At 32.2% G+C, this 12,098-nt stretch overlaps 2 protein-coding genes across 3 annotated transcripts; both read left to right on the top strand.

Moving 5' to 3' along the window:
* The first annotated feature begins 229 nt into the window (after window positions 1–229).
* Window positions 230–11,139, top strand: LOC139492048 (E3 ubiquitin-protein ligase DZIP3-like). Of its 2 annotated transcripts, XM_071280156.1 has the most exons (5): window positions 230–261; window positions 824–1,104; window positions 4,705–4,934; window positions 5,797–6,124; window positions 8,631–11,139. In XM_071280156.1, the coding sequence occupies exons 2-5, from the start codon at window positions 888–890 to the stop codon at window positions 9,008–9,010; spliced, it is 1,155 nt and encodes a 384-aa protein (XP_071136257.1). In that variant the 5' UTR covers window positions 230–261; window positions 824–887; the 3' UTR covers window positions 9,011–11,139. The 2 variants fall into 2 exon arrangements, with proteins under 2 accessions (XP_071136257.1, XP_071136255.1); XM_071280154.1 differs by lacking the exon at window positions 230–261 and having other exon boundaries at window positions 821–1,104; window positions 8,631–9,269.
* On the top strand, window positions 9,036–11,139 carry LOC139492047 (putative ankyrin repeat protein RF_0381). The gene has a single exon (XM_071280153.1). The coding sequence runs from the start codon at window positions 9,036–9,038 to the stop codon at window positions 11,031–11,033; it is 1,998 nt and encodes a 665-aa protein (XP_071136254.1). The 3' UTR covers window positions 11,034–11,139.
* Window positions 11,140–12,098: the final 959 nt, after the last annotated feature.

The following is a 12,098-nucleotide window of genomic DNA, read 5'->3' as shown; positions in this document are numbered from 1 at the left end:
TTTCAGGAAAATTTGTAATCTGGTGACTACATGTAGCAAATATTTCAGGAAAATCTGTAATCTAGTGACTACATAGAGCAGATATTTCAGGAACATTTGTAATCTGGTGACTACATGTAGCAAATATTTCAGGAACATTTGTAATCTGGTGACTACATGTAGCAAATATTTCAGGAAAATTTGTAATCTAGTAATTACCAGTGTTATAGCTATTATCTTGTAATTACAGGTGGCAAATATTACAGGCATATGCGGAATCTGGTAATTACATTACATTTGGCAAATATTTTACTTTTTAGGCAAATTTGTAATCTTGACCCCTGTCGTAGCGGAGGGGGCATTAAGTTTTACCCTTGTCTGTCTGTAGGTCCATCCGTTTAAAAGTTGATTTCAGTTCTCTAACTTTAGTTTACCTCAACCAAATGTTATGAAACTAATTATACACAATGCTTACTACCACGAAATACAGATCGAGTTTTTGTGGTGTCACTTTAAGCGTTCTAGAGTAATGCCCCTTTCCAAATGGAAAAATTGCTGAATTTTTTGTTTCCGTTCTCTTACTTCAGTTTGCCTCAACGAAATGTTATATAACGAAATGTTATAAAACTTATACACAGTTCTTATTACAACAAAATTCAGATTAAGTACAAATTTGGGTAGCGTCACTTTTACGGTTCTTCAGTTATGTCACTTTATAACTTTATATGATATGCAAGCGGGGGGATCATCTGTGTCCATACATCTGTGTCCCATGGACACATTCCCAATTTATTTTTAATTCTCTCTTTATAGTTGATATGTTATAGACTTGTATCTTTTTCAGTACAACTTGGACCATAAAGTAAAAATGTTTTAGTTATGTATTGACAATCAGAGAGATTTCTTGAATGATGGCACCTCTTTTAGAAGAAGAAGAGAATTATATCCGATTAGCCTTGTTATTGAAAGGAGTGTCACCAAGAGCAGTCCGTAATTTCTTTGACAAAGAATTTCCACCTACCTATCTACCCGCAACAATAAATAAAAACTACAACACTCTGAATGGCTTGTTTAAAAAGAGAATCTTGAACCAGGCTCAGTGGAATCTTTTGTTTCCCAAACATGGTAAGTATTTCATATATCTATAGAATATTGTAGTTCTGCTTTCAGGTAGGTTTGTTAATTGGCAATCTGATTAAGAGACAGATGTTGCGGCCATAAGTATCCAACAACATAACACTACAAACCATTAAAAGTCTGAAATGGCCTATATCTGTACTTGACTGTACTGATTTTTACTCGACCAGTCTGAATTCGTCTGAGATTTACTTGATAATACTCGACTGTAGTCTGAATCATACTTAACAGTCTGAATGTGTACTTGACCAGTACTTAACCATTTTATACTAGTCTGAACCGTACTCGACCTAGTCTGAACCGTACTGGACCTAGTCTGAGCCATACTCGACCAAGTCTTAACCATACTTGACCTAGTCTGAACCATACTCGACCAAGTCGTAACCAACCTAGACCTATTCTTTGTATTTATCAACTGAATTTTATCAATTTAGGATTTTTTAAAAATAAAAATGAAATTTGAACAACAAATTGAAATTAAAAATGTATTCAATACAGTATTGAAATTAAAATTTCACAATAATCAATCATAATATAACTTCAACACAATATTAATCAACACTTGCGTAAAAATATATATCAACTTTTAAAATATAAATAAAACAAGCTGATCACATAATCTAAAAAAATGAATTGTGACTAACAAATGACTAATATTTTCAATATTTATTCAAAATTTTATGAATACTTCGGAAGTATTTTATGGTAACTTGACTATTTTCACCATTAACATAAACCTAGTAAAGATTTAGTTGAGTTGAATTAATAATGCAGTGAATGTTTTGTTTTATTAATATATATATGAAATAGTATATAAAACAACTTAATAAATTTTAAAAAATGAGAGCTTAATTGTTTTGTTTTATTAAACCAAGAATTTAATGTAATCATGATAATATAATTTCCATAGCAATCCTTGATAACCTTTTTAAAAAAAGAAATGTATTCCAAAGTAACAGTAAAAATTTATTTCAATTAATTTAAGTAATTTTTTTTGTCAAATTAACATAGCATACAGAAAGCACTTTAATATGTTCTAATTACCTCAATACATGTGTGTTTTACAGGTAAAAAGAAAGCCCTATTTTCTTAAATTCGTGTATTACTTATCTAGTACATACATGTATATTTGAAAGGCCATGTTATTTAACTTAAACAGGATGTTGCAATTTTGAATCAATGTTATTTAGAATTTAATACCTCTGACCAGGTGTTATCTTATTTATGAGTTTGCCACAAGCAGAGGTTATTCTTTATATTTCACCACTAATCAGAAAAACAATTTTATTTATTTACTTAATATTATCCCTTTTTGATATAAATTTTATATAATATATTTTTTTTCATCCTAAATATAATCATAGATATATTTCTATTATAATAAGGTTAAAGTTTTTTATAAATTTTGTTGGCTGTTGTTATATATGTCATTAACTAGAAATTTATTTTAAATTTTTTTGGTCTAGTATGGTTCAGACTGGTCGAGTACTGTTCAGACCTTTGGTTAAGTATGGTTCAGACTGGAAAAATAGGTCGCGTACAAGTCGAGAATGAGTTAAGACTGTTTCAGACTGGTCGAGTAATAGTTCAGACTATTTTCAACGGCAAAGATAAAGGTCAAGTACGATTCAGTACAGTCAAGTATGGTTCAGACTGGGGTCGAGTAATGTCAAGTAAACGTCAGACCAATTCAGACTGGTCGAGTAAAAATCAGTACAATCGAGTACAGATATAGGCCATTTCAGACTTTAATGGTTTGTAGTGTAAGTGGACGACAAACTGACAATACTATGGCAAAAAACAAATTAAAGCTAAGAAATAAACAACTTTGAACAACAGTATGCAAAACATAGGGGAAAAAATTAGTTTTTTTTACAGGGGGTGATAGAACGTTCTTGGGAAAGGTAAGTATATCCTGCTCCACTTGTGGCACCGTCATGTTAGGTTGTGTTGGCAATGGATTTATTAGGGCCCCGCCACTATATCTTGAGAACTGTTATGATTTCAAAGTTTATACTTGACATGTATATTAACCAACACTAGAGGGTGTGTCATAATGTATGTACAACTTACAAGGCCAAACAAAACACTTTAACTAAAAAACATAGAATAAAATACACTCTCAGCACATAACTAGACTATGTAATAACTTAAAAAAGTGCTTCATATTAGCTTATCCATACAAATATTTTACCACACGAAAACTGATGCTAATGCTGATCATTGTCATTGTAGTCCTTAACATTTGTTGCAGAATTCATCTTTATGTCGTTTTCCACCAATCCATTCAACTGGCTCAGTTCTGTTCCCTTGTGAATAATTATATGTGAAGATATAACTCCACCAGGACATGTTGTGTTATCTCTTGAAGATAAAATAAACAAGGATAGGGAGATTAGTAACACAAAAAAAATAAACCAATCAGATAATTCAACCTGTTGTTTTTTTGTCGAGCCTAGGACTACTAACGTATAGATTTCCACATGATAAAAATATTTACTGTACTTTAAAAATTAACTGTTTTATAGGTAAACACAAGAACTATGTAATCTAGTGAATACAGATACAGTACAAAGTTGCGACAATATAAAGGCCATAATTCTGGCTTGATAAGTAATGCAAAATAACCTGTGTCTATTTCAAGAAGTTTTTTTTTTCTCTGATATTATATTTCTAACATTAAGGGTAAAGTGCATCCGGTGTACTGTTTAAAGCATATGTAACCTGCTCTAAGAGATTCAACCACTAACATCGGTAATAGTCAAATAGTAACCTGTTATTTACAATGCCCACAGAGATAAATCCCATCTCCATGAAGTCTAGTTTGACAAGTCTTTTTTCTAAATTATGTTTCTACCATGGTAAACTTTCACATAACAAAATAAAACAAGAGGCTGTCAGGGTGACAGCAAACCAGATGTTCCTTTCAGAGGTCGAACCCCGAACAGTTGAGCAAGTATGGCCATAACATTTAAGCTTAAAACAGCTCTTCATTTGGATTGTGATTGAAGATTTGACACAGACTGATTGTGGTCTAAGAACTGGAAAATTTGAAATTGAACATATACCTATTATGGTCCAATATCCAAAATCTAAGTACATTGTTAGAATCAGCATATCAAAGAACCCCAAGAATTTAAATTTTTATAAAATACTTATTAATTACATTTCTGTTCAAAGGGAAATAACTCAAAATAAACAAGAGACCAAATGACATAGAAATTAATTATTAACTTCTGTTCAAAGGGAAATAACTCAAATTCATATAATAAATATCAATTTTGCTACTGAAAGGTCTACAACACAACAACGAGACCAGTTAAAATCGCCAAAATTGAACTTGGCTATCGTTTAGTCACAGGAAACAACATATCTAAATTTGATTCGTCAAAGCTTTTTCATGTTAATGAATGGACACTATTTGGCAGAAAGTTACTCATTTATAGATTTAGTAGATGGCGATTTCTATTAAATTTGTATTACATACATGGTGCTGTATGAATTTATATATCAGTTACATTTACTTGGGCGATTTTGTATTTAGGGATATGAATAACTGTTGACGTTCAATGTCTTTTGTTGATACAGGTGTACCTGATTCCAAAACTTTTGATGTAACATTGATGATTTGTTTGATCAGAAACCTGACATCTGTCACTCCTCCAATCAATGGATTTGACAGTCTACCACTACCAAGGGAGACAACTCCTGGACCTGATCTTGCCAGGATTAAATGGTACAGAAATATACTAGCTCATCATGATAGTAACACTATGTCAACAGGTGATTTCAATACAGCATGGAGAAATGTAGTAGATGTAAGTACATTCTTAATAAAACAATAATGTTGTATAATGTGGTACCTAGCAACTATAAGTCTGTACAATTTCAGCAATGAGCAAAACCCATACCATAAAGTAAACTATAAAAAGACAAGAATTGATGAACACAATGTTAAAAAGAAATTAAACAACCCAATTTATTAATGCAACAACAAATGAAAAAAAAGTTGTAGACAGCAATCACAGAAAACCAATGAATGGACAGCTCTTGATTTGGGATAGACATGTACAGATTGTGGTATTGTTAAACATGTTTGTGAGCACTCAACCCGTCTCTAACCTTCAGTTATGTAAAATAGAGGCAAACGATACCAAAGGGACATATGCATTCAAACTCGAAAATGAACCAACAATGCCATGGCAAAAAACGAACAACCATGTAAGGTATGTAACAGAATAACATAACATCAAACTTAAAATAAAAATTTAAAATAAGTTAAAAAGGGCTTGACTCATCAGATAGACACAACAAAAATCTGGTAAGAGTAAAGAAAAAAAAACACCTATCGAAAAGTACATACAGTTACTGACAACTTATACTAATAAACTAATACATGCAATATATTGTGCTTCATAGACTAAGATATCAATCAGTACAAATCATCCAGTAGATTTAGTGCAAATACATCATCTTATTATAAATTGGTCACAATTGGAATTAATTGACTCAAATGTAGGCATATTTTTTTATTTCTCATCCTGGAACATATATTTCCTGAGGTTATAATATTTTCATCATGATATATTTAAAATCTATACCTGACCCAAAATAATTACTACTTATTTATAAAGATTACAGCTCTGTTTATTGTAACTCTTTGGAAATATTTATTTACAGGCTGTAAGTCGATTGGGTGGTGTGCCAATGAATCAAGAGTGTCAAGAGCTAAAAGTGAAAATTTTAGATCAGTCTAACCAGGAAATTATGCTGGAAATCAAACAATCGCAGGAAGAAATGAAGGAACTGAGACGAACAATGGACATTGAAAACTCAACCATCAAGGAAAATCTGAGAGATTTGCAAGATTCCCACAGTACATTGCAAACAGAACACTCAAGCACTACCAAAAATCTGATAGATCTGAAAGATTCCCATAGTACTTTACTAATTGAACACTCAAAAGTCACAGAGATTTTAAAAGACCCAATACCATGGAACATAAGAGGTATATATTATAATTGTATTACAAGAAGATATGGTAGTACTATAATGGTTATTCATGGGTCCTTATACAAACAGATTCTTGAAGTTCTTCTATATTTTCCATGTTATCTATTTTTCAAACCAGTAAAATTTTGAAAATATTACCTGATTACGTCATTGTATGTTGGATTTATCATAAATATTAGGAGGTAAAGATAATACTCTGAAATTATATTAGCAATTGAATTTTGTTTTTGCAAGAATCATTCTTAGCGTATTTACATGTAGTTTAGATAGTTTAGCTGAACATGTTCCAGGCATAAATCAAAACAGGAAAGACATTTAGATGCTTAACAATACAAACAAGGTAGATAGAGTCAACTTAGTTTAGACAAGGATATTAACATGATTTAATAGCTAAATTATTTTGTATTCATTTAGTAAAGATGCCTTATGCTTTGAAGTTTCAGGATTCTATGACCATGATGACTGCAAACAAAAAAACCCTAGATGTTTTTTTTATATTACAAATTAGATCAGCTATGTGGAGTAATAATGTTAATTGGGTAATTCCATAGTCCTTACCATGTGTCAATTCAAAAGATCATACCATATGTCAAATCAATTGTCCATACCTTATGTCAAGTCAATTGTCAATACTTTATGTCAAGTCAATTGTCAATACTATATGTCAAGTCACTTGTCAATACCATATGTCAAGTCAATTGTCAATACCATATGTCAAGTCAATTGTCCATACCATATGCCAAGTCAATTGTCCATACTATATCTCAAGTCAAGTGTCCATACCATATGTAAAGTCAAATGTCCATACCATATGTCAAGTCAATTGTCCATACCATAGGTCAAGTCAAATGTCCATACAATATGTCAAGTCAATTGTCAATACCTTATGTCAAGTCAATTGTCCATACATTACATTTCCATATGTGAAGTCAAATATCCATACAATATGTCAAGTCAAATGTCCATACCATATGTCAGGTCAATTGTCCATACCATATGCCAAGTCAATTGTCTATACCATATGTCAAGTCAATTGTCCATACCATATGTCAAGTCAATTGTCAATACGATATGTCAAGTCAATTGTCCATACCATATGCCAAGTCAATTGTTTATACCATTTGTCAAATCAATTGTCCATACCTTATGTCAAGTCAATTGTCAAAACCTTATGTCAAGTCAATTGTTCATACCATATGCCAAGTCAATTGTCCATACTATATCTCAAGTCAAATGTCCATACCATATGTCAAGTCAATTGTCCATACCATAGGTCAAGTCAAATGTCCATACAATATGTCAAGTCAATTGTCAATACCTTATGTCAAGTCAATTCTCCATACCATACATTTCCATATGTCAAGTCAAATATCCATACAATATGTCAAGTCAAATGTACATCCATATGTCAAGTCAATTGTCCATACCATATGCCAAGTCAATTGTCTATACCATATATCAAGTCAATTGTCAATAAGATATGTCAAGTCAATTGTCAATACCATATGTCAACTCAATTGTCCATTCCATATGCCAAGTCAATTGTCTATACCATATGTCAAGTCAATTGTCAATACCATAAGTCAATTGTCCATACCTTATGTCAAGTCAATTGTCAATACCATATGCCAAGTTAATTGTCCATACCATATGTCAAGTCAATTGTCCATACCATATGTCAAGTCAATTGTCCATACCATATACCAAGTCAATGGTCCATACCATATGTCAAGTCAAATGTCCATACCATATGTCAAGTCAATTGTCCATACCATATGCCAAGTCAATTGTCCATACCATATGTCAAGTCAAATGTCCATACCATATGTCAAGTCAAATGTCCATACCATATGTCAAATCAATTGTCTATACCATATGTCAAGTCAATTGTCCATACCATATCTCAAGTCAATTGTCAATTCCATATCTCAAGTCAATTGTCAACACCATGAGTCATGTCAGTTGTTTATACCATATATCAATTTAATTGTCTATACCAGACATCAAATTTCTGAGTTTGACTGTCCCTTTGGTATCTTTGGTCAAGCCTTTTGTCCATACCATATGTCTAGCCTTTTGTCTATACCATTTGACAAGCAAAGTGTCCATACCATATGTCTAGCCTTTTGTCTATACCATTTGACAAGCAAAGTGTCCATACCATATGTCTAGCCTTTTGTCTATACCATTTGACAAGCAAATTGTTCATACCGTATGTCAAGCCTTTTACCTATACCAAGCATGAATAGATCAAGCCTTTTGTCTATACCATTTGACAAGCAAAGTGTCCATACCATATGTCTAGCCTTTTGTCTATATCATTTGACAAGCAAAGTGTTCATACCGTATGTCAAGCCTTTTACCTATACCAAGCATGGATAGATCAAGCCTTTTGTTTATACCATATGTCAAGCAATTTTGTTTACCATATATGTCAAACATTCCTTAACTTTTATCTTAAAAAATAAGTATTCAAAGAATTGTCAATTCTTCTTTTTCAGAACAAATTAATGAGGAATTAGAAAATTGGAAAAAAGATGACAAAACATTTATAGAAACAAACGGAGCAAAATGTGTATTAAAGTGCATTAAAGAAAATGGTTGTGTTGTTGTCACAGCAAGTTCTGGTAGTGGAAAATCATCATTGGTGCGTCACGTGGCTTTACAGATGCAAAATGAAGGATATGAGATTTTACCAGTATCAAATCCTAAGGAAATCATCAAGTGGTACAATCCAATTAAGAAGATACTGTTTGTTGTGGATGATTTTTGTGGAACATATAGTTTAAATCCAATGAAGTTTGAAAACTGGAAAAATCTGAGAGAAAGAATTAAAGCTTTAGTAGAAAAGAAACCAGTTAAGTTAATTAACGTCTTGTAGACTACAGGTTTATCATGATAGGCAGATGGAAGCGTTATCATTCTTTCAAGGGTGTGAATGTAATCTCCTGTCTGCAGATTTGTGTTTATCTAGAACAGAAAAACAATCCATTGCTGAATTTTACCTGAAAACAAACGCTTCTGAGATCAGTGAATTATATGACATGTTTGACTGTTTCCCTCTTTTGTGTCAATTGTACAGCAAAAATCTAAAACTAAACATTGTAAATTTCTTTACAAATCCATTTACAGTTTACAAAGAAGAGATAGATAAATTACAGACAGAGGGAGCACATGTCAAATACTGTGCACTTGCTCTATGTGTAATGTTTAACAATCAGCTGAAGGAAGAATGGCTTACTGAAGATGTAGATGAAAACATCAAAACAATTATAAAGAACACATATGAAGCTTCTAAAGTGTTGGAAGGGACGTCACGATTGGTTTTACGTGATGAGCTGGATTCACTTACACATACATATATCAGAAAGGATGGTGAAGTCTACAGAACTATTCATGATAAACTGTTTGACTTTCTTGCTTTTTACTTTGGCAGTGTGATGATTTATTGTTTAATTAAAAATGCTAACAGTCGTTTTATTCGTGAAAGGTTTTCATTTGAAAGAAAAAGCAATAATGATGAATTTACAATTATTGTACCAACGAGATATCAGCAAGGGTATATAAACAGAATGGTAGATAACTGGTCAAAAAGAAAGGTACAAGATGTCTTCTGTAACATCAATATGGTCAATTGTATCTTCAGACAACAATTCCTTCTACATATACAAAGCTTAGCCATATCACAACAAAAACAATTGGCCAGTTCATATGACATTAATGACAAAAGTATTCCATTGATACAGTGTTGTTTTATAGGAGATATTGATTTAGTTAAATGGTGTATTCATCATTGTATCAAAAATGTAAACCATTGTCGTAATACTGATAAAGTATCACCTTTATACATGGCATCTGCATATGGATATACTGAAGTAGTTCAGATGTTAATAAACAACCAGGCAGACATTAATAAGTGTACAGCTATTGGATCATCACCTCTGTACACTGCTTGTGAAGGAGGACATACTGAAATAGTTCAGATGTTAATAAACAATAAGGCAGACATTAATAAGTGTAGAGATACTGGAGAATCACCTGTGTACACTGCTTGTTATAAAGGACATACTGAAGTAGTTAAGATGTTAATAAACAATAAGGCAGACATTAATAAGTGTAGAGATACTGGAGAATCACCTGTGTACACTGCTTGTTATGAAGGACATACTGAAGTAGTTAAGATGGTAATAAACAATAAGGCAGACATTAATAAGTGTAGAGATACTGGAGAATCACCTCTGTACATTGCTTGTCAGAATGGACATACTGAAGTAGTTAAGATGTTAATAAACAATAAGGCAGACATTAATAAGTGTAGAGATGCTGGAGAACCACCTCTGTACATTGCTTGTCAGGAAGGACATACTGAAGTAGTTCAGATGTTAATAAACAATAAGGCAGACATTAATAAGTGTAGAAATACTGGAGCATCACCTCTTCACATTGCTTGTGAGGAAGGACATACTGAAGTAGTTAAGATGTTAATAAACAATAAGGCAGACATTAATAAGTGTAATGATCTTGGAGCATCACCTCTGTACATTGCTTGTCAGAATGGACATACTGAAGTAGTTAAGATGTTAATAAACAATAAGGCAGACATTAATAAGTGTAGAGATACTGGAGCATCACCTCTGCACATTGCTTGTGAGGAAGGACATACTGAAGTAGTTAAGATGTTAATAAACAATAAGGCAGACATTAATAAGTGTACAGATAATGGAGCATCCCCCCTATTTATAGCATGTTATATAGCCCATGCAGAGATTGTTGAATTTTTATTGAAACATAAAGCAGACTGTAACCATAAATGGAAAGGACTTACACCATTAGATATTGCTAGAGGAAAAAACCATACAAATATTGTACATTTGTTAGAGAAATGGAACAAACAATCAATATAAATATTATGCATCGCAGTGGTTTAAGGACAATTATGAGAACACTATAAATTGTAAAACACTTGCTTCAAATTTTTATTTCGCAATATTAAAATAATGCAATGTTAATTAACTTCTCATGTCGATTTATGTTTATGAAGACAAGGTCAAGATGAACCCTGCTAGAGAGACATGTATAGCCTATAATAATTCCATACACCAGACACAGCTAACCGATCATTTATTGTATCTGAAAAAAACCAGACCAAAACACAAAACATTGATCAATGAACCATGAAAATAAGTTCAAGTTAAAATGAAACCTACCATTCTGAAATATACACCTTACAATCATTTTATATACCAAATATGGTTGACATAGTGGTTATAGTATCTATACTTTTGATTTTGACCACTGATCAATGAAATGAGGTCGAGGTCATATGAATCCTGTCTGCCGGACATGAAGACCCTGCAAGGATCCCATACACCAAATTAAATCATTCTATTACTCATAAGTGATAAATTCAAATGACAAAAATCATTAAATATTGTTTTTTTTTCAAACCAGTGACTGAACCCTGAAAATGAGGTCAATGACAAAGGACATATGACAAATGGAAACCTCATAACATAGGGCATCTGTATAAGTAAGAACTGTACACATCAGAGAGCACACAAGGCAATTGTCCATATGATTAATATTTTCATGGGGCATAACTCTTCTACAAATTATTGATCGGCATTGGTTTTCAAATTCGCCAAGACATTGCTGATATAAACCTATGATAAAAGTTTCATAAAAATCTGGCAAGAATTGTACATGTGAAAGCGAACAAGACTGGACCGACAGAAGGACACCCGGTATTTCCATGTCCCTGTAACACATTACGCAGGTGACAAAAAGGGATATATCTGTCACTCTTAATGTTCTGTTTGATGAGATAAATTTCATTTGAATATTTAGAAAATTTTTAATCATTTGCTGAGAGCATAACTAAATATATGCTTGTATTGTAAAAAGTATCTATAACATGTTTTTTTTGGGTGTCTATATGACCTAAAACCTTTTTCAGGGAAATGAAAAAA

This window comes from Mytilus edulis, chromosome 10, assembly GCF_963676685.1.
Source record: "Mytilus edulis chromosome 10, xbMytEdul2.2, whole genome shotgun sequence".
Taxonomy (NCBI): Eukaryota; Metazoa; Mollusca; class Bivalvia; order Mytilida; family Mytilidae; genus Mytilus; species Mytilus edulis.
The sequence above is the reverse complement of the archived record's forward strand: the minus strand, read 5'-3'. Positions and strand labels throughout refer to the sequence as shown.